Raw genomic sequence first — 26703 nt, forward strand, 5'->3', positions numbered from 1 at the left:
GGGCACGGGGGGGCACTGGGGGCAGCAGGGAGGGGGGTAGCACTGGGGACAGGGGGGTGGGAGGCACCAGGCGGGGTGGCAGGAGAGGTGACAGGGCGGGGGGCAGCAGGGCGGGGGGCAGCACGGGGGGCAGCACTGGGGGGGTAAGCAGAAGGGGCAGGGCGGGGAGCAGCAGGGGGGGAGGTGACAGCGGGGGTGACACCGCGGGGAGGTTCCCCCGCGCCGGCGGGACCGGGGTCGCGGCCAGCCCAGCCCCATGTCCGAGCCGCCCCGCCCCCCCCCCCCCCGGGGATTTACCGGGCAAAGCGGCTGAGCGGGGGGAGCACGTGGCGGCACCCGTGGGTGAGGGACTCGGGGACATGAGGACACGGAAGGGGGCACAGGGGACATGGGGACACCGGGGACGTGGGGAACATGGGGTGTGAGGGGACACGGGGGACACGGGAAGGACCTGGAGATAGGGGGAATTCAGGGGATGTAGTGGGGCAGGGGACATGGGAGAGCGGGACACGGTGGGGCACGGGGGACAAGGGAGACATGGAGCGGACATGGAGGAAATCGGGGACGGGGAACATGAGTTTGGGGGGGATGCGGGGAGGCGCAGGGGACACGGGGGACGCTCGGGACATGGAGGACATGGGGTGACATGGGGAACACAACTGAGGGGACATAGGGGTGCAGAGGGGACATGGGGGACAAGGGGACACTGCGGGGACATGACTGGGAGGATGAAGGGGTTATAGGACATGGAGCAGCATAAGGGACACGGGACCCGTGGGGAGAGACGTGGGACATTGGGGACACGGGGTTATGGAGGTCACAGAGGACACAAAAGTCATGGGGAGACATGACTGGGGTGGACCCCGGGTTATGGGGACTTGGGGGGCACGGGGATTACGGGGAGATGCTACCGGGGGGGACACAGGTTGGGGACATGCAGGACACGGGGGGACGTGGTGGGGACACGACTGGGGCTCACAGGGAATTATGGGGGCAGTGGGGAGACATGGGGGGACAAACGGGGGGACACCAGGGATTGGGCGAGACACACGGGGGGGGGTCCCAGCATGGCGGGGCCAGGGCCGGGGCCGCACAAAGGGGCCATTGAGTCGTAGTGGGGGAGGGGCGAGGAGAGGAATTTCCACCCAAAACTTTTTCCATGAGCCCATTCCCTCCCCTCCCCCACACCCGCCCCTCCCCTTTCCCGGCACGGGGGGAGAGGTGGGGGTGGAGGGAGTTACACGCGTGTCCGGGCATGGGGACGCATGCGTGCGTATGACATGTAGGGACACACCCTGCACACGTGTCCCCATGCCCAGACATGCGTGTGCACGCTGGAGGCTGACACATGCAATGACACGTGACCATCCCTTGTACAGGTGTGTGACACGCGCAGTGACACATGACCATCCTGTGTAAAAGGGCGTGACATGTGACATGTACAGGTGTGTGACATGCACAATAATCCCGTGTACAGGTGTGTTACGTTCAGCGATCCTGTGTGCAGGTGTGTGACCTGTGCAATGATTCCATGTGCAGGTGTGTGACACATGCAGTGACACATGACCATTCCGTGTGCAGGTGTGTGTGTGTGTGACACGTACAATGATCTTGTGACCTGTGCAATGATCACATGTGCAGGTGTGTGACATGCACAATGGTCCTGTGTGCAGGTGTGTGACACATGCAGAGCCCCAGAAATGCAGTCGGGCAGGCGGTGCTGGCACAGCCTTTGCACACCCAGACACAGCTGCGCACACTCACACACACCTGTGCGCACCTGGATATGCTCACACATACCTGGACGTACTGACACACACCTGTCCACAGTGGACACACTGTGGGGGAAGGGGATTGGAAGAGACTGGGAAGGACTGGGGAGATGACACGGGGGACTGGGAGAACTGGCAGGACTGGGAGGGATTGAGGCGTGACAAGGGGACTGGGAGGGACTGGGGTAGTGACAGGGGAAGTGGAAAGGACTGGAAGAACTGGGAGGACTGGGGAGACGGGTGGTGACGTGAGGACTGGGAGTGCACGGGGTGGAATTGGGAGGGACTGGGGAGGGCGTGGCGCGGGGACTGGAAGGACTGGGAGGGGGTTGGGGGTGACAGGGGGCGGGGCCTGGGTGCCCCCCAGGGAGGGAGGACACACGGAGGGGACAAACACGTCTGATACCGTGTGGCACACGTGACACGCGTGTACGCGACACCGCGGGCCTGCCCTGCGGGCCGCACCCTCTGCGCCAATCCCCGCCCATTCCCCGTTCAGCCCCGCCCCCGAGTCCCGCCCCCGCTCAGACCACGCGCCATTGAAATCCAGCCCAGCCCTTCTGGCCCCGCCCTTCCAGCCCCCGGGCCCCGCCTCCGCCCCGCCCGTTCCCGAGGCCACGCCTCGTTCCTGTCCAGCCCAGCCTCTCAAAGCTCCGCCCCTTACAGGCCCCGCCCTCTCAGCCCAGTCCCTGCTCTCCATTTAGCCCCGCCCACATGCCAGCCCTCACGTTCCAAACGGCCCCGCCTCTCCAGGCCCCGCCCCATTTCCCCTCGCCGTTTTCCTCCTCCAACCGAAGCCACGCCCTTCGTCCAGGCCCCGCCCCCAGGCCCCGCCCCCGCAGCCGCACCCTCCGGGCCGCTCGGGGCCGATCGCGACCGGGGCCGATCGCGACCGGGGCCCAGGGGCCCGGGGTGGGCCCGGGGTCGCCATGTTCGGCTGCGTGGAGGCGGCGGCGGCGCCGCGCCGGCTGCACGACGTGACCAACCGCGGGGGCTGCGCCCTGCGCAGGGTCCCGGTGCCCGCCGGCTGCGGGGGCCCCGCCCGCAGAGGTACCGGGGAGGGGGCCCGAGGGCGAGGGGGATGAGGGGGGATCGGTAGCGCCCGAGGGGTTGGGAGTGTCCGGCAGTGGGTGCGGGGGTGAGGGGAAGCGCGTCCAGGTGTGAACTGACCGTGCAAATGCGTGTGAGAGCGAGTGCGGGGGTGCGGTGGGTGCGTGGGGGGGTTTCGTGTCGCGAGTGGGTACGAGGGGTGCCCCGAGACCCTCCGGGTGTGCGAATGAGCGCGGTTGTACCAACGGGGGGGTGACTGCGCGGGAGGGGCGGGGCTGCGCGTGGGTGTGGGGAGCGTGGGGGGGGTCGGGGACGTGGGGAGGGGTCTCCGGGAGTGAACCCGAATGTGCCAGCGAGTGTGAGAGCGAGTGCCGGTGTGCGTGAGCCTGGGGGCTGCTCCGCGCCCGCGAGTGGGTGCGTGGGTGTGCCAGGAGCTGGGGTGGAGAGCGTGTCCAGGTGTGGAAGCGCGCGTGCAAGGGGGCTGAGGGTGACCCGGGAGTGACGCGCGTGGGTGCCGGACCGGCCCGGGCGTGTGCGGGGATGACGCGAGGCGGTGGCCGCAGGGCGTGTGCGCCGTGGGGGGCGAGTGTATAAGCGGGGGGGGGAGGGACATTCCCAAAATCTTCCCAGGAGGGACCCGGGTTGCGGTGGAGCAGGGTCCCAGACCCGTTTTGCGGAGGGCACAGGGACGTGGGGACCGCACTGGGGGAGTCCCTTTGCGGGCTCCAGGGACCTGGAGCCTGTTTTTGGGGGAGGTCGCGGTGTCCCAGAGCCCCTTGCGGGGGCAGAAATAGGGACCCGGTATTGGAGGGGCAAAGGGCCGTGGACTGCACAGGACCCCTTTTGGGGGGTCGAGGGCCCTGGACCCTGCTTTGGAGGGGCTCAGGGGCCCCGAACCTTGTTATTTTGGGGGGTCGCAGACTCTTTTATGGGAGTAGAAAGAAGTACCCGGTTTTGGGGGGGGGGGCACGACGGGGATCCTCGGGGTCCCACAGGAGCCCTCCGCGTGTAAATCTGGGTGCAAACAGGGTGGAAGGGGAGAGAATCCCCTCAAACGCCCCTAAATCCCCCCCGCTTCCACCTATGCCAGGGTGCGTTGCCTCCCCCTGTGTCCTCCCTCCTCCCAGTTCCTCGGCCTAACTGGTTCCAGTCGTGGCCGCGCCCGCGTCCCCCCGCGTCCCCCCCGCGCTGCCAATGTGGCACTTTAACCCCTGCGGGGCTGCACCAAAACCGCCCGAACCCCACTTGGGGTGGGCGGGGGGGGGGGCCTTGCCCAGCAGAGGGGGGAGGGCGTCGCTCCCCGGGTTTTGGGGGGGCCCCCCGTGGCCCCACCAAATTCCACCCTGGGCGGAGGAACTCCCCCCCCCCCCCCCCCCCCCCCGTCAATTTAAGGCCTGATGGGAGATCGCGCCTTGGAGTGGGGAAACCCCAAAAACTTGGGGGCCCTACAGCGTCGTGACCCCGTCGTGGATGTTTTTGGGGTGCTGTTTCTGGGGGGGGGTGGGGGGTGGATGCTTTAATTGGGTTCCGTCCCCTTCAAAAATCAAACTTCAAGAGAAAACACGCACGATGGGGTCCACCAAGTGTGCCTGCACCCCCCCGAAATGAAACCCCCTCTCCGCCTCAACCCTCCGCGAGGAATCCCTAATATTGATCGGGGGAGGGGGTCACAACCAGCCCTCCCCAAGCCTGGGGTACGCATGGGTGGGACCCCGTGCCGGGGGGTGGGGTGCGGTCCCCAATTTCGGCCCCGTTTTTAGGGTGGGGTCCTCCCCCGCCCCCCCCCGGGTTATTTTGGGGTGCCCGTGGCACGCGCTGGGCGGAGTCCTCCTCGCTCCCCCTCTCCCCCGCGGTTACAAACGCGCCGCTCGAGGCCGGAATTTCCTCAATTTCAGCAGTTTTGGGGTTTTTTTTAGCAAAACACACAAAACCTACCAAAAAAAAAAAAAAAAAAATCTGAAACCAGCCGCCCCTCCTCCATTGCCGCCCGGGCTGTGCGTCGGGGGGCTCCTCCCTCCCCCCGTGTCACCCCCCGGCGCTGCGTGGGGGATGTTTGAGGGAGGTGGGGACCCACCTCCTCCCGGATTTTGGGGTTTGGGGAAGCTGGGTACATCCCCACGCCAGGTTTTGGGGTTCGGGGGGGAGAAGGTGCACACTGATATGTCTCCCACCCATGGTGGAACCCCCGGATTCCAGCCCCCCAGCCCCCGATATCGGGGATTTGCAACTCCAGGTTTTAGGGCTGTGGAAGTGACAGCGAGACCCCAAAATCACACACCCCCTGTGCTTTAGTTTCCCCCAGCCCCGACGTGGGCTTGGGGCCCCTTTGGAGAGGGGTTGAGAGGGGCTGTTTAACTCCCCCGCCTTTTGCCCCCCCAGCCCTGGAGCCCTCCCCTGGGCGGGTTTTGGGGGACACGGGCCCCCCCTCGCCACCGCCCCCCCCCCGCGTGCACAAGCCTTGCTTCGTGTGCAGCGACCGCAGCTCCGGGTACCACTACGGAGTGAGCTCCTGCGAGGGCTGCAAGGTGAGGGGGAGTCGGGGCGCAGTGGGGACCTCCCCGGGGCAGGGGGGACCCCCTGAGACAGTGTGAACCCTCGGCGGGGGGGGGGGGGGGGGGGGAGCAGTGGGGACCCTCTGATGGGAATGGCGGGGTGTGGGGACCCAGCACTTGGAGGAGGCGGGGGTCCCGGGGGCGCTGGGGACCTGCCCCATGGAAAAGAGCCTGGCGCAGGATCCACTGGAGGAATGGTGACCCCCTGGGGGAGTGGGAATCCCCCAAGCACTGGAGAGCTGTCATGGGGGCACCTGGGGACATCACGGACCCTGTGGGGCGAGTGGGACCATGCCTGGGGGATGGGGACTCCTTCCCGGGCCAGTGGGCACCCCCTGGTGAGATGGGAGCCCCCCAGGCCCTGTGCCCCACCCTGGGATACTGGGGAGCCTCTGAGGAGCTCCACCCCAAGCACTAGGGAGCCTTACTGGGATCCCTGGGCATGTGATAGTGCTGCCCCCATTTTGGGGGATCCCCTGACCCCCTGTTTCCCCACTGCAGGGGTTTTTCCGGCGGAGCATCCAGAAGAACATGGTGTACACGTGTCACCGGGAGCGCAACTGCCAGATCGACAAGGTCACCCGCAATCGGTGCCAGTTCTGCCGCCTCCAGAAGTGCTTCCAGGTCGGAATGTCCAAGGAAGGTGCGAGGGGGTCTGGGCCAGGGTCCCCCGAAGTTGGGGACCTCCCCAAACATCGCTGAGGGGCCCTGGTGGTGTTCCGGTGGGCCTGGGGATGTTCCTGTTCTTGGGAAGGATTTGGGGCTGTGGAGGGGACTACTGGGTGTGAGGCTTTGCCCCCTTGGTCCTACAGGGGAGTTGCCTAAAATTGAGACCCCTCCCCCAAGCTTTGCTGAGGGGTCCCAGGATCCTGGGGATGCTCACGGCGGGGATGTTCCTGTCCCATGGGAGGATTTTTGGGGGAGGGGGGGCGGAAACCCCACCTGTGAGGGATCTGAGGGGGCACACCAATGCCCCCGACCCCCAAATGCCACCCCCCGCAGCCGTGCGGAACGACCGGAACAAGAGGAAGAAGGAGGTGAAGCAGGATTTGGCGGGGGATGAGCTGAGCCCCGAGCTGGCCGAGCTGGTGCGGAGGGTCAGTAGAGCCCACCAGGAGACCTTCCCCTCTCTGGGCCAGCTGGGCAAGTACACCACGGTGAGCAGGGCTGGGGAGACTGAGGCGGGGCCCCAACCCTCCCCCATTTCATCAGATCTGGGGCGGGGTCACTGCTCCCTCCTGGTCCCCCCCAAACATGAGCACTGTGGGCAGCTGGGACTGGGGGACATGTTCAGGGGGAGTGCGGCACCAGGTTTCTGTCCCCAGGGGGTTTTGGGAGTCCCTTTGGGGCAGACCCCAGTCCCAGCCCTCGCACCTACAATTGGGTCTCTGTTCCCTCCCGACCCCTCCAAAACATAAGTGCTGAGCACTGGGGGGGCTGGGGGACAAGTTCAGGGGGAGGGGGGCACTGGGACGGAGCACTGGGGGTTGTGGATGGTGTTTGGGGGGTTACTTATGGGAGGGACCCTAGCCCTGGAGCTCAGAGCAGGGTCTCTGCACACCCTGACCCCTGAAAACTCAACTGCTGAGTAAGGGGGTAGCTGGACCTGGGGCTGGGGTTGGGTTCAGGGGCTGGGGTTCACTGAGTACCAGCAGCTTCCTGGGGGTCCCAGCAGGTCCTGAACCCCCATAACTGAGCCTGTGTCCCTTATAAATTGAGCACTGACTCCATGGTGCAGTTGGACCTGGGGCCGGGGGTTACTGAGACTGGGGTCTCAGGGGGTCCCAGTTGTCCCAGGGAGTCCCAGTCCATCCTGAATCCTCCTAACTCAGCCCATGCCCCCAAAACCTGAGCGCTGGCCACTGGGTGCAGCTGGACCTGGGGATGTGGGAAAAGTTCAGGGCGCTGGGGTTAGCGTCCCAGAGGTTCCAGGGGGTCCCAGGGGCTCCTGAACAATCCCCTAACAGCCATGCCCCCCCCCCCCCGCCCCCGTGCCCCCAGAACTCGAGTGCTGACCACCGGGTGCAGCTGGACCTGGGGCTCTGGGACAAGTTCAGCGAATTGGCCACCAAGTGCATCATCAAGATCGTGGAGTTTGCCAAGCGGCTCCCGGGCTTCACAGGGCTCACCATGGCCGACCAGATCACTCTGCTCAAGGCTGCCTGCCTCGACATCCTGGTGAGGGTTGGGGGGCTCTGGTGAGGGTTGGGGGGGCTCCTCAGGGTAGTTAGGGGCTCCTTGAAGGAGCTTGGGATGGCCCACAATGGTCCTGACCTCACCACCCCACCTGAGAGGGGCTGGGAGGGCTCCTGGGAGGGCCTGGGTGGGTTTGGGGATCCCATGGTGGGCAACTTTGGGGTCCCTTAGGTGCTTTTGGTGACGTTGGGCTATTTTGGGGTGTCCCTGGCCCTGACCTCCCCCCCCCCCCCCCCCGCTGCTGTGTCTGTCCTGTGGCACAGCCAGAAAAGGACATGACAATGCTCCAGGATGGGCAGATCCTGGGTGGATTTTGGGGTCCCTGCCCTGCAGATACTGTGGATTTGCAGCTGCTTCATTCCAGAGCAGGACACAGTGATGGGATGGGCTGACCCTGGGTGGATTTTTGGTGCACCTGGAGGTATTCTCAGGCCTTTCTGTGGATTTTTGGTGTCCCTGTGTGGATTCTATTGCCCTTGAGTGATTTTGGTGACCATGGATGGATTTTTGGTGTTCCTGGATGGATTCTGGTGCCCCTTGGTGATTCGGGGGTCCGTGCCTTACAGATGCTGCGGATCTGCACCCGCTACACACCGGAGCAGGATACGATGACGTTCTCGGATGGGCTGACGCTGACCCGGACCCAGATGCACAACGCGGGATTCGGGCCCCTCACTGACCTCGTGTTTGCCTTCGCGGGGCAGCTGCTGCCACTACAGCTTGATGACACCGAGACCGGGCTGCTCAGTGCCATCTGCCTCATCTGTGGGGGTGGGGACATGCAGGACATGCAGGGGCATGTGGGGGTCAGGGCTGCTCAGTGCCAGGGTGGGGACATGGGGGTGTATCAGGGCTATGGCAGGCAGGGGGACACGGGGACGTGGGACTGAGTTGTGGCCACTCAGCTGCGGATGGGGGGGGGGACACGAGGGGATATTGGGGTGACATTGGGATCTCTAGGACAGAAGATGGGCATGTGGGAACATGGGGACACAGAGACAGGGGAAAAGGGGACAGTGTCTATCCAGGTGGTCTCTCTCTCTCTCCCCCAGACCGGATGGAGCTGGAGCAGCCCCGGCACGTGGAGCGGCTGCAGGAGCCGCTGCTCGAGGCTCTCCGGGTCTATGCCCGGCGCCGGCGCCCGTGGCAGCCGCAGCGTTTCCCCCGGATGCTGCTCAAAATCACTGACCTGCGTGGCATCAGCACCAAGGGTGAGCAGCACCCAGATCCCCGGGGCTCCCCCAAACTGTGTCAACCCTGCCAGGACCCCAGAAACCCCCAACCCCCCTTGGAATCCCCCCAAAACCCCCTAAACACAGTGATCTTCCCAAATGCTGTTCAAAGTCACCACCAAAAGGGGCAACCCCCAAACCTTCCCAGGACCCCTCCAGGAGCCCAAAACCCATCAGGACACCCCCAAACCAACCCCTGACACCACAGGATTTGAAGCTCTCAGGGAGATGTAGTTGAAGGTCCTGGGGGTGTTTCAAGGTTTTGAGCAGGGGGAGTTTGAAGCTCATTTTGGTGGTGTTCAAGGTATCTGGGGAGGTTCAAGGTTTTGAAGGCGCTGAAGATTTTGCAGGGTTTTGAAAGCTGGGGACTGTTGAAATTTGGGAGGGCACTGAAGTTCATTTTTGGGTGGGATTCAAAGCCTCAGGGTGGGACTCGGATCTCTTGTGGGGGTTGTCAAGGCTTTGCAGTAATTGAAGCTCGTTTTGGCGGTGTTCAAGGTCTTGGAGGGGTCCAAGGGTTTTGGGGCTTCAGGGTTTTGGGGGGGGGGTTGAAATTAGAGAGGCTGTTGAAGCTCATTTTTTGGAAGGGGGTTCCATCTCTCAGGAGGGGACCAAGGCCTTGAGGGTGGCCCGAGTTCAGGGGTGCTGACATTTTGGCTCCTCCAGGGGCGGAACGAGCCATCACCCTGCGCACGGAGATCCCGGGGCCGATGCCCCCCCTGATCCGGGAAATGCTGGAGAACCCCGAAATCTTCACCGAAGTGGGGGGGGATGCCCCCCCCCCACCCCCAGACCCTCCTGCTGCCCAGGACAGTCCCCCTGGCCCCCCCACATCCCCATAGCCCCCCCCCCCCAGCTCAGGGGGATCTCCAAAACCCATCCCCAGTGGGGTGGGACATTCCGAGCTGCCTTCCAGGGAAGCTGCCTTCCCTCTCCCTTTTGCTCTGGGGAGGGGGAGCTCCCCAGAGTGCCCCCTCCCCCCCCCCCCCAGAATTTGGGGAAGGGGGCAGAGACTGACAGAGCAAAGCTATTGCCTTAAGCTGGGGGAGTCTGGGGGTGCCCCCCAAACCTCAGCTTCACGCCAAAGCCCCCACAGACCCTGCTGCCAACCCCCCTTGTTCTGGGGGGGCCTTGAGGGGGGGGAGTTGGGGGGCCCAGCCCCTCCCCACCAAATTAATGTCTGACACTCCCAGGGTGCCCCCCACAGTTTATTTATTGGACACAGGGTGGACTGGGGGGGAGACACCCCCATTCTCCCCCAGGACATCCTACCCCCCCCCCCTAAATCTGGGGGACACCGTTTATACTGGGGGGGGGAGGGGGGGGCTGCTTGTGGGTTTTGCTTTTTGATGCTGTTTGGATGGGGAGGGAAACCCCAAAATTGCCCTCCCCCAGTGCCCCCTCCAAACACTACAGAGACCAAAGATGGGGGACACAAGGTGACCCCCCCACAACCCCCTCCATTTCAGGGTGGGGGCTCAAGCCATAGGGTGACCCCAAAATCCTGGGGGTCCCCCCAGACCCAACTGCCCTCCCAAATCTGTTACCCCCAGCCTGGCTGGCCTCCCCTACAATTGCCCCCCCCTTACATTTACCCCCCCGAATTTGGGGGTGCAGAGCCCTCAGGGGGAGCCTGTTACACTACACAGAGGGGTACCCCCCCGGGGCTGCACTTTCACCCCTATTTATTCCTCTGCGTTTACAGCGGGCCCCCCCTCAGAATGGGCCCCCCCCCGCTGCTGCCCCCCCCGCTAACTCCCCCCTTTTTGGGGGGTCCCCCTGCCATGTTTACAGCCCAACCGCCCCCTCCCATGCTGGGGGGGGGACACAGGACTTTTCTATTTTTGCAAAATAAAGTTATGGAAATTTTGGGGGGGGGTCATGAATTTGGGAGGGGGGGCTGTAAAGGGGACTTGGGGGTAGAGGGGAACCTTGGGACCCGCCCTGAGGTGAGGGGCACGCCTGGGGTATGGGGGGCAATGTGGGGTCCCCTCTGACTTAGGGAGCCCTGCAGGGAGAAAAGGGACTACTTGGGGACCCCTCCCCAACTGGGGGGACCCCCCAGAATAAGGGGGGCACCCGGGGAGCCCCCAGCAATTGCGCCCCTTCCCTCTTAAAAAACCCTTATAGTCCCAATGTAACCTCCCCTTACTTTGTTTGGCATGAGTGAGTTCTGGGGTCCCCCCTCACTCCCCCAAAGGACTTGAATTTGGGGTTAAAAAAAGCAAAAACCCAAGTTTTTATTTAAATAAACCCTAAAGGAGGAGGGAGGACACACAGTAGGTGGGAGGGACACTGGTGGGACACAGTGGAAAGGGGGAACACAAAATTTGGGGACCCTTAGAAAAATCTACAGTTTAAAAGTGACCCCCCGACCCCCTAGGGCTGCACCCCGCTTCCCCCCCAGTAGCAAAATAACTGTATTAAACCCTAAATCCCAACAAAACACCCCAAAAATGAAACCGGGGGGTGTGATGGGGGCTGGGAGCCCTCGCAGGTGGGGGGCCCTAGAGTTCCCCCTCCCTCCCCCAAGAATCCCCCAACCCCCCCCCCCCCTGCCCCCAGCACCCCAACCCCTGCTGGAGCCCCCAGACTGCCCCCCCTGGGCCCCACAAATTTGGGGGAATGAGCTCAGCAGAGCCAAAGTCCTTCTTGACATGTCATTGGGGGGGGGGATCCCCAAAATTTGGGCCCCTCCCAAAACTCCAGCAGGCCCAGAAAAGGAGTTCAGGGCACAAAAATGGGGGAGCCAAACTCATCTCTCTTGCCCCTTGGAGCAGTCTGTGACGGGGGGACAAGGACACTCCCAAAATGGGGGAGAAGAGCAGGGGCCCACCTCATGGTTTTGGGGGGCTGCTCCTGCCCCCCTCACCTCGCCCCTGATCTGGGGGTTTTCCTTTCCCTTGGAACAGGGTTTTCCCAGAAACTGAGGGGCCTCTCACCCCCCCCCCCTTCCTCCACCCACCTAGGGCGCAGACCTCCTAGCATGGGGGGACATAGGCAGCACCCCAAAACTATGCAGAAGGAGGAGAAACCCCCCCAGAATCTGAAGGAGTTCCAGAGGAAATGGGAAGTGCCACTGAGTGTCCCACAGGATGCACTGCTCAAGGGAGGGGCCCCCAAATTCTTTTTTTCCTATTTTCCAAGAAAAAAAAAAAGAGGGTGTACCCCCCCCAAGCTGAGACACCCCGCAACATCTTCAGTTTTCCTCCTTTTCCAAAAGAAGAGAGTGATTGATGCTGTTTCCCAGTGGGACCCTCCTACCTGTGCACGGGTATCCCGGATCCACCGGGATTTCGGGCAGTTTGGGGCTTCTTAGTCTTTCCTAAGAGGGGGAGGGGTGGATTCAGGGGTATAATGATGGTGGGGGGGGGGGGGGGGGCCACTTGAAGATTCCAGGAGGATTTTTGGGATCATAATCCAAGTTTTTAGGCCGGAGGGCAGGAACGATCCGAGTTTTTCATGTTGGCAGCGCTCGGGTTCTTCCCCATCCTTATGGGGGTGAGAAATCCAGGTGAGGCAGAGCATGGTGATGTGGGGCGGGAGGGGGGGGGGGGTGAAGGAAGAAACACCTCCCTCCCGCACCCCCTGAACTTCCCGGTATTCCCAGATTTTCACAGCAGGAGCTGGGAGTCGGGAGGGGTCTTGGTCTGGCAGCCTTGGCACATGCGCTTGTGTCGGAGCAGCCGGTCCGTGCGGGAGAAGCTCTGCGGGACAAGGCGGGGTCAGTTGTGGGGGTGGCGCTGTGAATCCCAGGGGTGCCCCGCCCGTTCCCAGGGGAATTCTCCCGTGAATACCTGCATGCAGCGCTCGCACTGGTAGGGCTTCTCCCCACTGTGCACACGCTTGTGCCGCTCCAGGTGGTACTTCTGGATGAAGCGCATGTCGCACATGTCGCACTCGAACGGCTTCTCCCCTGGAATTCCGGGCGAGAATTAGCAAGGGAGGGAGCGAGGGGGCGGGGGGTGGGAGCTGCTCATTAACGAGGGCTCATTACCGGTGGAGCGAGGGGGCGGGGGGCTGCTCATTAACGAGGGCTCATTACCGGTGTGGATGAGGATGTGCCGTTTGAGGTGGTAGCTGCTCCGGAAAGCGCCAAAACAATGGTCGCAGATGAAGTTCTTGAGCTGGAAGGAGCCGTTTTGCTCAATCACCACCATCTGAAATGGGGGGGATTTGGGGGTTCAGAGCCGGGGGGACCCCCAGCAGCCCCCCCAAATCCCGCCCCCCGGCCGTCCTGCGCCTGCCGGAGTTTGGGAGATTGTCTTCCTCCTCCTTCTCCTCGTGCGGCGCGGCGGCAAACCTGGGATCCTCGGCGGGAGGAGCTCGGGGGTCCCTCGGCGCCGGGAACCCGCTTGCGGCGCTGCCGGGGGGGCGAGGGGGTGTCAGCGGCCCCCGAGATGGCCCCCGACCCCCCCCCAGACCCCAAAATCGAGGGGGGACCCCCCGCTGGGGGAGGGGACCTGCCTTTTTCATGGATTTCTTGGGGTTGGAGGCCTCAGGAGCATCATCGTCCTTGCGGGCGCGGGGCTTGTCGGGGTCCTGGCGGAGGGACTGGGGGGGACACAAATTGGGATGGGGTTTGAGAAGGGGAGTTTGGGGGGCACAAATTGGGAGGGGTTGGGAACAGGGCAGGAATTGGGATGGGGGGATTGGGAAGAGGGGATTGTGGGACCAAGAACCGGTGAGAAGGGGTTTGGGAAGGGGTGATTGGGGGCAAGAATTGGGATGGGGGGATACGGGGGCAGGGATTGGGGGGGTTTGGGAAGGGGGAAGGAATTGGGGGGGCAATTGGAAAGGGGAGATTGAGGGACCAGGAATTGAGAGGGATTAGGAAGGGGGCAGGAACTGGGGAGGAGGGATTGGGAAGGGGGGATTGGGCAAGCAGGAATTGGGGCAGGTTGGGGGAGCAGGAATTAGGGGGCAGGAATGGGGGTGGGGGGATTCGGGAGGGTAAACCGGGGCAGGAAATTGGGGAGGGGGGTTCAGGATGAGCAGGGAATGGGGAGGTTGGGGGATAATGGAATTGAAGGGGAAACAATGGAATTAGAACAGGAAAATCCAAGACAGGAGGAGACCCAATAAAAGAGGAAAAATCTAAATGAAGGAGGAAAAATCCAATGAAAGAAAGCAAAGGGCGAGTGAAGGAAAGAAAATCAAGTAAGGGCCAGAAATGGGAAATTACAGGACGAAAAACTCAATTAAAGCAGAAAAAGGTCAAATGAGAAGTGAGAAAATGAAACTAAAGCAGGAAAACTAAAGGAGGAAAAACCCAAATAAAGGCAAGAAAAAGCCAAATTAGAAGTGGGAAAGGTCAAATAAAATGTAGAAAAGGATGACTAAAGGAGAAAACCTCAAATTCGACTAGAAAAAAATTCAAATTCAAGGAGGAAGAGGCAAATTAAAGGTGGAAAATGGCAAATTTGGGGCAGAATAGCCCAAATTAAAGCATGAAAAAAAAAATAAATAGTTGGAAACCCCCAAATAAAAGCTGGGAAAAAAAGAAATCCAATGTAGAAAAAAGCAACTTAATGGTGGAAACCCCCAAATTAAGTGTGGAAATACCCAAATTAAAGGTGGAAAACTCCAAATTAAAGCAGGAAATGCCCAAATTAAAGGTGGGGAAAGCCAAACTAAAGGCGTAAAACCCCAAGTTAAAGGGCAAAATCCCCCAGTTAAAGGTGGGATCCCCCAGTGGAAGGTGCCAGATCCCAGCCAGGGCTTCCCACTCCATACCAGGAGGTCGGGGCTGGAGCCCCGTTCCCGGTTCCCGTCCTGTTTCCCGCCGGATTTGGGCATCATCTTCTTGCTGGCAACGGTGGGGACGAGGCAGACGCCCGAGAGCCCCTCGCAGGCCAGGAGACTCGCCTGGAACAGGGAGGGACCCCCAGGGTCAGCCCCACAGCCCGGGAACAGGGGCTGCACCCTGGAGGGGGTACGGGCCAGCAGCCCCCTGCTTCTGGGCCCTGGTGGCAGCTTTGGGGTGATCTGGAGGGAAAGTCGGGATGATCCTGGGGAAACTTTGGGGATGATCCCAGAATAATTCTGGGGGAAACCCCCGAAGTAGAACAGAGGGTGTTGAACCCTCTTCGTTCAGTCCAATGAGGATTTAAGGTCAAATGGGAAAATTCAATGGAATTGTGCAGCAGCTTTGGGATAATCCTGTGGAAAAGTGGGATAAACCCAAAATGGGAAGATCCCAAAACTGGGAATGGAGGAGGTTAAACCCCCCTTTTTTGAGGCCTGTTGGGACCTAAGGGTTAATGGGAAATTAGGGGATAATCCCAGGAAAAAAAAAAAAGGGGGAATTACAGGGAAAAATTGGGATAATTCCTGAATAATTCTGTTAGGAGCCCCAAAGAAGGAGGGTTTGGGGGGGGGGGGGGGGCTGAACCCCAAATTTGAGGCCTGACAGGACCTAAAGGCTACTGGGGAAATCTAAGGAATCCTGGAGAAAACTGGGACAATCACAAGGAAAATTCAGAAAAAATGTGAGAAAATTTTGGGAGAATACCAGGGAAAAGTGGGATAATCCTGGGGTAACTCTGGGAAGACCCCAGGGTGTGTTTGGGGTTGGAAAAACTTTTTCCAGCCCAGAGAGGATCTAATGGATAACAGGAAATTTCAAGATGATCCTGGGGAAAATCTGGATTATCCCACAGAAAACTGGCACGATTCCAGCAGAAACTGGGAGAATTCAGGAATAACTCTGAAAAAAACTCTGACAGTGGGGAGGGGAAGGAGGGCGGGAGGCAAAGACACTGACCCGCCTTTATTGCGGCCCTAAAGGCTACCAGGGAAATTTGGGAAATCCTGGGGAAAACTGGGATAATCAGGGGAAAAATTTGGGATAATACTGTGGGAAAATTTGGGAAGACTCCACATGTGGAGGGGGCAGCTTGAACCTCCTTTTTTGAGGCCTCATCGGCTCTCAGGGCTAAGGGGGAAATTCAGGATATTTCTGGGGAAAATCATGGTAATCTTGAGGAAAACAGGGATAATCCTGTGATATCCCCTGGAGCAGGATGGGGAGGCACCCCCCACCCTGGCGCAGGGGGAGGGAAGCTCCAGCTCTCTCCCCTCTTCTTTCCCTTTTCCCTTTTTTTTTTTTTGGGGGTCGTTGTTCCCCCAAATTCCTGGGCCTGGGGGTGTCAGGATGCAGGAGGTGGGGGCTCATTACCTGAGCCATGCTGTGGGAGCCTTTGGCCTTACTTCTCGCCCAGGTAAAGCTCGTTTGGGGTAAGAAAAGGTGGGATCAGTAAATTTTTATGGATTTTTGGGCGGGCTCCAGTACCCGCCACGGCGCCGCCATTCCTTCTCCTCCTCCTCCTCTTCCTCCTCCCGAGGGGGCCACTGGGGCAGGAAGGGGGGGAGACAGGGCCGGGCTCCCCGCCGGAGCCGGGACCCCCCCGAGCTGGGCGGGCGCTGGATCTGCAGGGACGGAGCTGAATCCAGGGGGATTCGCCTGGGGGAACAGCGGGAAAAGGGGGTCAGAGGGGGCCCGAGGGAAGGACCCCGGGGTGGGGACCAGGGGGGCGACAGGGACACCCCACGAGTAATGTGGGGAGGTGTCCCACGACAGGATGGCACTTGGGGGGGGGGGGGGAATTCCTGGAACAGGGGGTGTCCCAGGGGAAGGGGGAAAAAGGGGGTCCCGGGGGTGGGTGACTCTGGGGAGGGGGAGGTGGGGACGATTCTGGGGGTCCCCGAGGGTGTCTGTACCCTGCGGGGGATGGAGGGGTCTGGGGGGGGGGGGTGACACAGGAGGGACCACCCAGGCGAGGGGTCTCGGGGGGGGGGTCACACCTGGGGGTGAGCAGGGAGAGCACGGAGGGGGTGGGACACACCGGGAAACCCCAGGGAGAGCGGGGGGGAGATACCGGGGGGGAGATACCGGGGGGGAGATACCGGGGGGGAGATACCGGGGGGTCCCAGCGGCGGTGTCCCGGGGAGGGGTCTCAACCGGGGAAAGGCCTGGGGAGGGGCACATCGGGAGGGGTCACACCGGGCATCGGGGCCGCCTCCCTTGTTAGGGACCTCCTCCCAATCCCTCCCCATCCCCCTCCCACCCCTAGCCCGTTCCCCTCCCGCCATCCCCCGTGGGAACGGCCCCCCGGTGCCGGGCGGGGTCCGGGCGGCCCTGAGGGTGCCGGAGAGTCTCGCGGGGGGTGTCATGGTGGGGGGGGGCCGATCCGTACCTGCCGCGGCCCCTCCGCGCTCCGACCGCCCGAGCCCGGCCCCGCCGCCCCCCCGCCGCCGCCGCCGCCACCCGGAACCGGAAACCCCCGCCCCCGCCGCCGCTTCCGGGGCCGCGGGGCGCCGGGCGGAAGTTAAGGGCACCTGGCGCATGCGCAAAGTGGCGGCGGGACGGCGAGCGCTGCGCCGCCATAGTGGGGTGGGGAAGTTGCCATGGCAACGGCGCGGCCTGGACCCCCTCCGAGAGCCCCCGACCCTCCCTGACCTACCCCCAGGGGAGGGACCCTATCGGGGAGGGGAAGGGACCCACGCCCCCCTCGATCCCCCCTGACTCACCGCGATCGGGGACCCGCTACGGCCCGACCCCGCCCCCGACCTCCCCGGTCGCCCCCAGGAGCGGGACCGACACCCTCCCGCCCGACAATCCTCTGCCGGCGCCCCCCCTCCGCTGCCCCCACTCGCGACACACTCTTGGGGACCCCCTACTACAACCGCCCTTTGAGCTCCCCCCTCCCTCACTCTGACCCCTTCCTTTGGGGCCTCCCCTGTGACCCCTTTTTGGGGGTTGCTCCGCCCCTTTCCTCTGCCCCCCTTTATTGTCCCCCCCACCCCCCCGGGGCAGGTACTGGCCCTCCCCGTGGTGTCTCGGAATTGAGGGGGATACTGGAAATGGGGCACTGGGATTGGGGGGTACACTGGGAATGAAGGGCACTGGAAATGGGTGTGGGGACACAGGGGACAAGGGGGACACCAAACATTGGTGGGGGGACACACTGGGAATGATGGGGGGGACACTAGGGACAGCTGGGGGGTACACTAGGGATGGGGGGGATACTCTGGGGACAGGGGGGACAATGGGAATAAGTTTGGGGACCCTGGGAATGGGTGGGGGCCACACTGGGAATGGGGGGACATATGGGGTCATCACTCTTCCCTCTTCCCACGGATCTGGGGACACAGTCCTAACCCTGCCCTGCCCCCTGCCCCCTGCCCCCAGAACCCTCTGGAGCTCCTTCCTGAGTCCTGGACTTTGCTCCTTGCCCCTTGGTGACGTGACCAGAGGAACATTCCATCCTGCGGAGGGAAGAGAGAGAAGCCGGGAGAGCCTGATCCAGGAGATCCCAGGAAAAGCTTCTCCTGGGAGCACCTAATTCTGGGATCACCTGGTCCCAGGATCACCTAATCCCAGGAGAAGCTGGTCCTGGCAGCACCTGATCCTGGAAAATTCCAGCTGGCAGAGGTGAGAGGAGAGGTGAGTCCAGAGAGCCTGATGCCTGGATGAAACCCATCCTGGGAACACCTAATTTTGCAATCATCCTGTCCCAGAGCTACCTCATTCCAGAAGAACATCATTCTGGAATCCTTTTATGCCAGGAGAATTTCATCCTGAGAGAGCCTTATTCCAGGAGCACCTCATCCCAGGGAGAAGCTCAGCTTGGGATCACCTTATCCCAGGAGATCCTTGTCCTGGGATCACTTTATCCCAGAATTATCTCCTTCCAGGAGAAGCTCATCCTGGGATCCCCCATCCTGCCACCTGCTGCCAATCCCAGGCCCAGGGTCCCTCCGGCCCATTTCGGGGTCTCCCTGTGTTCTCCTGCCATGGCTGAGCCCTCTGGGGCTGGGTACAGCATCCCATTGGATGATCCCGGCCTGGACATGGCTGCTGGGGAGGAATTCCTGCAGGAAGTGTTCCAGATCCTGCTGGAGGAGGGCGTGCGGAAGAGCACGGATGTGACACAGAAGGTTGGGCACTGGAGCACTCAGGAGGGCGGGGGTCCCCAATCCCATCCCATTCCTGTTTCCAGTCCCATTCTCAATCCCAATCCCATTCCTGTCCCCACAGGTATGTGACTGGAAGGAGCCCCCTGGGAGGGGGTGGGGTCCCCAGTCTGTCCCTATTGCCTGTCCTGTTCCCAGGCATTCCCTGTCCCAATCCCAATCCCATTCTCATTCCCAGTCATTCCCAGGCATGTGACTGGAAGCAGATATGGAAGGGGGTGGGGGTCACAATATTGCTCCTTTCCCAGTCCTATTCCCATTCTGAAACCCAGTTCCAGTCCCAATCCCGTTCTCAGTCCCATTTCCAGTCCTGTTCCCATTCCAAGTCCCCTTTCCAACCTTACACTCGGAACAGGAGTGGGACTGGGGTTGGGAATGAGAGTAAATCCCAGTTTGCAGTCCCATTCTCATTTCCAGTCTTGTTCCCAATCTTGTTTCCATTTCCAGTCCCATTTGCAATCCCACTTCCAGCCCCATTCTCATTCCCATTCCCCACTCTGTTCACAGTTCCGGTGCCAGGCCCATTCCCATTCTGGTTCCAGTCCTAGTCCCATTCCCAGTCTTGTTTCCACTCCCAGTCCCTCCCAGTCATTCCCAGCGCATTCCCAGGTGTGTGACTGGAAGGAGCCGCAGGAGCTGCGGGAGCTGCTGGATCTGGAGCTGCGGAGTGACGGGGAGGGGCGGGAGCGGCTCCTGCAGCGCTGCCGGGACGTGCTGCGCTTCAGCGTCCGCACTGGTGCGCTCCCAGTATGCACCAGTGCACACCAGTACACAGGAGTACAGCCCCGGGGCAGGCCCAGTGCCTCCCAGGGCAGGCCCCTCCTCCTCCCACGTCCTGGTTCAGCCCCAGCGGTTCCCAGTGTGGCCCCTGGTGCCTCCTAGTGTCGAAGATTGTGGCCCCTGCCATGTTCCCCTCCATATCTCCCCGATATTCTGTGTCTCCCTTGACTGCCCCTGTGCCCCCCCATTTTCCTCTGCATCCATTCCCTCACCCCCCCCATGTACCCCCAACTCCCCCATGTCCCTCCATGTCCCTTCCGTTCCCTCCCTACCCAACCCCGATCCTTCATGTCCCCTGATCCTCCATGTCCCTCTTGCATAGCCCCTGATTCCCCTATATCCCCCCGCCCCCCAGTTTCCCATTTCCTCCCACCCCCCCATTCTGCCCTCCATGTCCTCCTCCTGTCTCCTCAATCTCCTTACGACCCCGCCATGTCCCCTCTGAACCTCCCAGGTCCTTCCCTTATCTTCCTGTGTCCCACCTCCCCAGCTCTCTCATGTTCCCCCCCATTTCCCCCTATCCCCTCCCCTATCTCTCTCTGTCCCCCACCATGTCCTCCCCTGACTACCCTATGTCCCCTGCCATGTTCCCCCAGGTCACCCTCGATTCTTCAACCAGCTTTTCTCAGGGCTGGACCACCATGCCCTGGCTGGCCGGTTCCTCACCGAGACCCTCAACACCAGCCCGTGAGCCCCCAACACCCCCAAATGGGGACTGGCGAGAGGGGGGGTCCCCTAAAAACCTGCTGTGACCCTCCCCTCCCCCAGACCCACCTGCGAGGAACCCCTGGTGCTGATGGAGTGGGAGGTGCTGAGGAGAGGATGAAGTCTGGAGGGAGGGTTTTGGGGGTGTTGAGGAGCCCAAATGAGAAAGGACCCGCCAAAACCCTGTCCTGACTCCCCTGATCTAGCCCCCAGTGTTGGTGCTGATGGAGGGGGGTTCTGCTGATGGGGGGAGGGTTTTGGGGTGCTGATGTTCCAGGGGAAGGTGTTTGAGGTTCTGAGGTTTCACGGGGAGGGGAACCCTGTGACTCCTGCTGGACCCTTCCAGGTACACATACGAAATCGCCCCAGTGCTGGTGCTGATGGAGGAACAGGTGCTGGCCAAGCTCCGGGAGTTTGTGGGATGGAGCACCGGCGATGGGATCTTTGCTCCTGGTATCCTGGACCCTTCCTGAGGGTTATCCCTGTCCCCCCTCTCCCCCTGGCAGCCTGTCCACGGTGCCCTGGGGGTGAAACAGAGGTCCCTGTCCTGGGCAGGGGGCTCTATATCCAACATGTTGGCCATGAACGTGGCGCGATTCTGGCGTTTCCCGGAGAGCCGGAGCAGAGGGAACTGGGACCTGCCTCGCCTGGGCCTGTTTGCATCCCAGGAGGTGGGAGTGGGGGCTTGAGATCACCCCAAAACCTGATCCTCAGGGTCATCCCAATTTGGATCCATGAGGTCACCCCAAAACTAGTCCCTGGCATCACTCCAAACCTGGTCCTGACATCACCCCAAAACCTGATCCGCAGGGTCATCCCAATTCTGATCCCTGGGGTCATCCCAAATGTGTCCCCCTGAGGTCACATGGAACCTGATTCCCTGGGTCACTCCAAATCTGATTCCTGGGTCACTCCACAAAACCTGATCCAGGGGGTCACTTGGGGTCATCTCAAAACCTGATCCTGGCATCACCCTAAAGCTGATCCTTGGAGGTTGCCCTAAACCTGATCCATGGGGTTACCCCAAAACCTGGTCACTGAGGTCACCCCAAAACCTGGCCCATGGGGTAACCCTAAGTCTGGTCCCTGAGATCACCCAAAATCTGGGGTTACCCCAAGTCTAGTCCCTGAGGTTACCCAAAATCTGGTTTCTGGGGTCCCCACAATCCGAGTCCTGTTTTCCTGCCCAGAGCCATTACTCCATCCTAAAAGGAGCTGCTCTCCTGGGAATTGGCACGGACAACGTTCACCTGGTGCAAACAGACAAGAGGTGGGTGCTGGGAGGTCCTGGGGGACCCCAGGTCAGGGGGTTCCTCCATGTCTCCATCCCTGTCCCTTCCCCTCAGGGGAAAGATGATCCCCGAAGAGCTGGAGAAGGAGATCCAGAGGGTGAAAGCTGAGGTCAGGAGAGGCTGCACCCCCCATGTCCCCAAAGCCCCTCAAACTCCCCAATGCCTCCCCAGTATCCCCAACGGCCTTCCCAGTGTTCCCAAAGCTCCCTCAAAGTCCATGTGTCCCACTCTAAGCCCCAAAGCCTCTCCAGTGTTCCCAAAGCCCTTCCTATGTCCACAAAACCTCCCCATGTCCCCCAGTGTCTCCTGAAATCTCCCCAACGTGCCCCCAGATAACCTGAATCTCCCCCAATGCCCCCCGCCCCATGTCCCGTCAACTCTCCAATGCACCCAGTGTGCCCTGTCCTCCCCCGGCCTCCTGTCTCCCCTTAAAGTCAGTCCCCTGTCTGCCCCAAAGTCCTCTGTACCCCATTTCCTGCACCCGCAATATCCCCCTGTATCCTCCAGCCCCCCCAGCCTACCTCCTGAGCCCCCTCAAAGTCCCTGAAAATGCCCACCCAGGGCTCAAAGCCCCTTCTCTTCTGTGTCACTGTCCTGGCCACCTTTGACCTGTGTCCCCCTGTCCCCTGTCTCCCAAATCCCCCCAAGCCTTCCTTGATCAACCAAAACCCCTCCAGATCCCTTCCAAATTGCCCCCAAAGCTTGCCCAAATGCTCCCTCAGGACTCAGAGCCCCTTCTTTTTCTGTGCCACCATCCTGGGCACCTTCAACCCTCTGTTGTCCCCCTGTCCTCCATCACCCAAATCCCCCTCAAGCCTCCCCAGGTCTCCCCCAAGCCCTCTCAGATCCTCTGCAAATCCCCCTGAAACGCCCCCAGGTCCTTCTCCAACCCCTTCCAAAGCTCCTCCAAGTGCCTCCCACACAAGACTTGGAGCCCTTTCTTTGTCTATGCCACTGTCCTGGCCACCTTTGACTCCCTGTGCCCCCCTGCCTTCTACCCTCTTCCATGCCCCCTGCACCCCCCAATACCCCCAGACCCCTCCCTAATCCCCCCCAGGGCTCAGAGCCCCTCTTTGTGTGTGCTACGAGTGGCACCACTGTCCTGGGCGCCTTCGACCCGCTGGACGCCATCGCCGACGTCTGTGCCCGCCACGGGCTGTGGCTGCATGTGGACGTGAGTCCGGGGGGTCCCTGGCTGGGAGGGGGGGGGTTCGGGGGTCCCTCTGTGGGTGCTGATCCCCCTTTCCCTGCAGGCAGCATGGGGGGGCAGCGCACTCCTGTCCCCTCAACTCCGTCACCTCCTTGCCGGCATCCACAGGTGTGTCCCTCTCCCTGCCCCCACAAAAGACTCCCACCACTCCCCCTCTGAGTTTTTGGGGATACTCCTTTTCGCCACAGGGTCCCCCCAAACTCTGCTGTTCCTCCCCACCAGAGCCGACTCGGTGACCTGGAACCCCCACAAGCTGTTGATGGTGGGATTGCAGTGCTCAGCATTCCTGCTCCGTGACAGCTCCGTAGGTGCACCTCATTATGAATTCCTGCCCCTGGGATGCCTCCTGGGCCCCCTCATTAATTTTGGTGCCCCCTGCCCCTCCTAGGGGCTCCTGCAGCGCTGCCATGGCGTGGGGGCCTCGTACCTGTTCCAGCGGGACAAGTTCTATGACGTGTCCCTGGACACAGGGGACAAGAGCCCCCAGTGCGGCCGCCGTGCCGATGGCCTCAAGCTCTGGATCCTCTGGAAAGCAGTGGGAACCCGGGGGCTGGGACAGCGTGTGGAGCGGGCGTTCAGTGCCACTCGGTGAGCCCCGGGATTGGGGGAACCCTCCACCCTCCCAAACTTGGCTTCACCCCTTTGCTCCCCCCCCAGGTATCTGTTTGAGCAGGTGAAGAGGAGGGAGGGATTCCAGCTGGTGATGGAGGTAAGGCTGATACTGGAATGTGGGATGGGGAATGTGGACACCTAAGAGTCCTCGAGGTTGGAATGCCATAGTTTTAAATCATCCTGGAGGTTTAACTCCCAGGGGATTAATCCCAAAGGTTTGAATCTCCAAGGTTTAAGTTCCAGGGTTTTCAATCCCAGAGGCTGAAATCTCAGAGGTTTGAATTGTCCCAGTTTAAGTCTTTGAGGTTTAAATCCCCAAGGACAAATCCCAGAGATTTAAATCCCAGAATCTGAAATCCTGGAGTTTGGAATTCCACAGGTTTAAATTATCCCAGGGGTTGAAATCCCAGAGGTTTAAATTCTGGAGTTTTAATCATCCTGGAAGTTTCCACTTTGGAGGTTTAAATCCTGGAGGATTAAATTCTACAGGTTCCAATCCCAGACAATTAAATACACATGGCTGAATTCCTGGGGGTCCGAATCCGTGTCAAATTCTGGGAATTGGGTGAATGGCCATAATCTCCTTCCTCTTCCTGCAGCCAGAATTTATCAACCTCTGCTTCTGGTTCATCCCGCCCAGCCTGCGGGGCCAGGAGAGCTCCCCAGAATTCTGGAACAAACTGGGAAAGGTGAGCCCAGAATTCCAAATTCCCTCCACCACCAACTCCAATTCCAAATCCCAAAAAAACCACCCGAAAATAAAACCAAAACCCTCCTGAAATTGTGTTTCCCCCTAGGTGGCCCCAGCCATCAAGGAAAAGATGATCCGGAGGGGCTCTATGATGGTGGGATACCAACCCCATGGATCCCACGTCAACTTCTTCCGGCAGATTATCACCAATCCTGCTGTCACCCGGCAGGACCTGGACTTCTTCCTGGATGAGATACAGGAATTGGGATGGGATCTGTGAGCACTCCCAAAAACCCCTGTGAAAGACCCCAAAACCTTCCCCCCATCCCTGAGGAAGAGGAGCAGAGCCTTGATTTCCTCCTCACATCCCAAAATTGGAAATGACCCCAAAATTCCACGCTTATGGAATAAAAGAGCATTTAATGGTCCTGATCTGATAATAATTTGATATAACCCCACTCCTGAAATGGGACTTGGGGTGTAGGGGGTCCCTCAATTCCCCCGGAAGCTCCGGAGGAGGTTGTGGATTCTGGAATCAGGATGTAGTGGCCTCGTGACTCTCCTGACATTCCCATGACTTCTTGAAGAGCCAGAGGTTGGAATTTGTATGGAAGAGGATCTGTCAGCACCCAAAAAACTCTTGGGAGAGTACCTCAAAACCTGCTGTGTCATCCCTGAGGAAGTGGAGCAGAACCTAGACTTCCTTCTGGAATCTTTAAATCAGGAGTAAAGATGGATGTTCTCGGTGCTTGATCCCAAAACACCACACTCATGGAATAAAACAGCATTTAATGGTCCCAATTTTATATTAATTTGATATCACACTCCCCTCCCCCAGAAATGGAGTTTGGGGGTCCCTCAATTCCCCTGGAGGCTCTGGAGGAAGTCGAGGATTCCGGGATCAAGCCGGGCATGCTCAAGGCAGGCTAGGAGCTGGGACACTGTGGCTTCATGTCGCTCCCGCCGCTGCCATGCCCGCAGCATCTCGAAACTCCACATGACGGGATTGCCGGGATTTTCCTCCTGTATCTGCTCCAGCCGGCTCCGCTCCAGCCCTAGATGCAAAATTCCCACTTCCTGCCACTCTTTTCCCAATCTTTGGGCAACTTTCATCAAATCCTTCTCCGTCAAACGTCGGGAATTCACAGGTGGAGCTGGAATCCCTCCAGCATGATGTCCTGAAGTGGGGTCCCCCCTCACACTGGGGCTGTCCCCGTTAGGTTCCAACGGAGTTTTCGCCGGGATTTGCTCTTCCAGGGGCAGCTGGAAGCGCTGGATGAGGTCGAGGCGGCCGAGCTGTCGCAGGATTCTGGCGGTTTCATGCAGGGCATTCCCCGGGAAACGCTGGAGGAGGATCCGGCACAACTCGGGGCGCGATGCCGGGAGCACAAATGCGGCAGGAATTTTCCTTTCCAGCAGGAACTTCAGGTCCTGGAATTGATCCTCCGGGAGCGCCTGGTGCACCTCCAGCAGCGTCACCCGCTCGTCCCTCGCCATCGGGGCAGAAAATCCCGCAGGGAAATGGGGTTACTCCTGGGACACAAGGGTTGGGAGAAAGGAGTTACCATGCAGCCCAAAAAGTGGGGGAAAAAGGGGGCCACCCCTGGGCCCCAAAAATTCGGGGTGGGGGTGGAAAGGGGTCCCCACCCTGCCCCGGGGCTGAACCCTCCCAGTGTCCCCCTAGAGCACCCCACTCTGCCCTGGGCCTGAGACTGCCAAGTGTCACCCCAGTGCCCCCCCAACGCTGGGGCTGGGTCCCCCCAGTGCCTCCCCATTCTTCCCTGGGCCTGGGACCCCCAGTGCCCCCACTCTGTCCGGGCTCCCCGCGATGTCCCTCCCGCTGTCCCCGCCATGTGGCTAGTGCCCTTTGTTCCGGGTGCCCAGGATCTCGCGGCGCCCTCGGTGCCCCCCTAGCCCAGACTGCCACCGCTCTCTCTCCCCCCGCCGCCGCCCCGCTCTCACCGCGCTCCGTTCCCGCCACGGCGCTCTCGGGAGGGCGCGCGGCTTCCGCTCCCGCCGCGGCGGCTGCCGGGGCTGCTCTGAATGGGCGGGCCGGCTTGGTTTTGGGGCGCTGGATGCTTTAATTTGGGTTCCTCCCCCGTCAAAAATCAAACTTCAAGAGAAAACACGCACGATGGGGTCCACCAAGTGTGCCTGCACCCCCCCCAAATGAAACCCCCTCTCCGCCTCAACCCTCCGCGAGGAATCCCTAATATTGATCGGGGGAGGGGGTCACAACCAGCCCTCCCCAAACCTGGGGTACGCATGGGTGGGACCCCGTGCCGGGGGGTGGGGTGCGGTCCCCAATTTCGGCCCCGTTTTTAGGGTGGGGTCCTCCCCCGCCCCCCCCGGGTTATTTTGGGGTGCCCGTGGCACGCGCTGGGCGGAGTCCTCCTCGCTCCCCCTCTCCCCCGCGGTTACAAACGCGCCGCTCGAGGCCGGAATTTCCTCAATTTCAGCAGTTTTGGGTTTTTTTTTTTTAGCAAAACACACAAAACCTACCAAAAAAAAAAAAAAAAAAAAAAAAAAAAAAAAATCTGAAACCAGCCGCCCCTCCTCCATTGCCGCCCGGGCTGTGCGTCGGGGGGCTCCTCCCTCCCCCCGTGTCACCCCCCGGCGCTGCGTGGGGGATG

At 61.0% G+C, this 26703-nt stretch overlaps 4 protein-coding genes across 14 annotated transcripts; 2 read left to right on the forward strand and 2 right to left on the reverse strand.

Annotated features, from left to right (window-relative positions):
• The first annotated feature begins 1412 nt into the window (after nt 1–1412).
• Nucleotides 1413–10672, forward strand: RARG (retinoic acid receptor gamma). Of its 2 annotated transcripts, none has more exons than XM_053967369.1 (8): nt 1413–1445; nt 5202–5347; nt 5876–5998; nt 6377–6531; nt 7376–7552; nt 8137–8341; nt 8623–8781; nt 9469–10672. In XM_053967369.1, the coding sequence occupies exons 1-8, from the start codon at nt 1438–1440 to the stop codon at nt 9642–9644; spliced, it is 1149 nt and encodes a 382-aa protein (XP_053823344.1). In that variant the 5' UTR covers nt 1413–1437; the 3' UTR covers nt 9645–10672. The 2 variants fall into 2 exon arrangements, with proteins under 2 accessions (XP_053823344.1, XP_053823343.1); XM_053967368.1 differs by lacking the exon at nt 1413–1445 and adding an exon at nt 2602–2822 and having other exon boundaries at nt 5876–6017.
• A 1569-nt stretch (nt 10673–12241) lies between these two features.
• Nucleotides 12242–17166, reverse strand: ZNF740 (zinc finger protein 740). Of its 7 annotated transcripts, none has more exons than XM_053967359.1 (9): nt 17001–17038; nt 16725–16776; nt 16097–16267; nt 14539–14670; nt 13270–13356; nt 13106–13165; nt 12848–12962; nt 12600–12718; nt 12242–12509 (listed from the first exon to the last, which is right to left on the reverse strand). In XM_053967359.1, the coding sequence occupies exons 3-9, from the start codon at nt 16112–16114 to the stop codon at nt 12417–12419; spliced, it is 624 nt and encodes a 207-aa protein (XP_053823334.1). In that variant the 5' UTR covers nt 16115–16267; nt 16725–16776; nt 17001–17038; the 3' UTR covers nt 12242–12416. The 7 variants fall into 7 exon arrangements, with proteins under 7 accessions (XP_053823334.1, XP_053823335.1, XP_053823333.1 ...); XM_053967360.1 differs by having other exon boundaries at nt 16711–16776; nt 17001–17024; XM_053967358.1 differs by lacking the exon at nt 16725–16776 and having other exon boundaries at nt 17001–17071.
• On the forward strand, nt 17120–24498 carry CSAD (cysteine sulfinic acid decarboxylase). Of its 4 annotated transcripts, none has more exons than XM_053967353.1 (16): nt 17120–17197; nt 17996–18250; nt 18502–18744; nt 19390–19516; nt 20157–20247; nt 20612–20718; nt 20821–20936; nt 21456–21535; nt 21612–21666; nt 22615–22731; nt 22811–22875; nt 22990–23071; nt 23156–23355; nt 23425–23476; nt 23979–24068; nt 24177–24498. In XM_053967353.1, exons 3-16 carry the CDS (start codon nt 18601–18603, stop codon nt 24348–24350), a joined length of 1500 nt encoding a protein of 499 aa, XP_053823328.1. In that variant the 5' UTR covers nt 17120–17197; nt 17996–18250; nt 18502–18600; the 3' UTR covers nt 24351–24498. The 4 variants fall into 4 exon arrangements, with proteins under 4 accessions (XP_053823328.1, XP_053823329.1, XP_053823330.1 ...); XM_053967354.1 differs by lacking the exon at nt 17120–17197 and adding an exon at nt 17204–17620; XM_053967355.1 differs by lacking the exon at nt 17120–17197 and having other exon boundaries at nt 17897–18238.
• A 344-nt stretch (nt 24499–24842) lies between these two features.
• LOC128801473 (uncharacterized) lies at nt 24843–26444 on the reverse strand. The gene is made up of 2 exons (XM_053967357.1): nt 26033–26444; nt 24843–25603 (listed from the first exon to the last, which is right to left on the reverse strand). Exon 2 carries the CDS (start codon nt 25565–25567, stop codon nt 24929–24931), a length of 639 nt encoding a protein of 212 aa, XP_053823332.1. The 5' UTR covers nt 25568–25603; nt 26033–26444; the 3' UTR covers nt 24843–24928.
• Nucleotides 26445–26703: the final 259 nt, after the last annotated feature.

The sequence above is a fragment of the Vidua chalybeata genome, chromosome 30 (assembly GCF_026979565.1).
Source record: "Vidua chalybeata isolate OUT-0048 chromosome 30, bVidCha1 merged haplotype, whole genome shotgun sequence".
NCBI classification, from domain to species: Eukaryota; Metazoa; Chordata; class Aves; order Passeriformes; family Viduidae; genus Vidua; species Vidua chalybeata.

What these genes read in the sequence shown, in the direction of transcription:
- ZNF740 (XM_053967358.1), bottom strand. An exon ending in GCTCCAGCCCCGACCTCCTG is followed by an intron (nt 13,357 to 14,538) that starts GTATGGAGTGGG and finishes TGTCCCCCCCAG; the next exon opens with TCCCTCCGCCAGGACCCCGA. An exon ending in CCTCCCGCCGAGGATCCCAG is followed by an intron (nt 12,963 to 13,105) that starts GTTTGCCGCCGC and finishes CCCCCATTTCAG; the next exon opens with ATGGTGGTGATTGAGCAAAA.
- LOC128801473 (XM_053967357.1), bottom strand. Translation starts at nt 25,567, where the DNA reads ATGGCGAGGGACGAGCGGGTGACGCTGCTGGAGGTGCACCAGGCGCTC.
- CSAD (XM_053967353.1), top strand. Translation starts at nt 18,601, where the DNA reads ATGGCTGAGCCCTCTGGGGCTGGGTACAGCATCCCATTGGATGATCCC. An exon ending in GAGACCCTCAACACCAGCCC is followed by an intron (nt 20,248 to 20,611) that starts GTGAGCCCCCAA and finishes GGACCCTTCCAG; the next exon opens with GTACACATACGAAATCGCCC. An exon ending in CTGGTGCAAACAGACAAGAG is followed by an intron (nt 21,536 to 21,611) that starts GTGGGTGCTGGG and finishes CCTTCCCCTCAG; the next exon opens with GGGAAAGATGATCCCCGAAG.
- RARG (XM_053967368.1), top strand. Translation starts at nt 2,702, where the DNA reads ATGTTCGGCTGCGTGGAGGCGGCGGCGGCGCCGCGCCGGCTGCACGAC. An exon ending in CGGGGGCCCCGCCCGCAGAG is followed by an intron (nt 2,823 to 5,201) that starts GTACCGGGGAGG and finishes TTGCCCCCCCAG; the next exon opens with CCCTGGAGCCCTCCCCTGGG. An exon ending in GCTCCTGCGAGGGCTGCAAG is followed by an intron (nt 5,348 to 5,875) that starts GTGAGGGGGAGT and finishes TCCCCACTGCAG; the next exon opens with GGGTTTTTCCGGCGGAGCAT.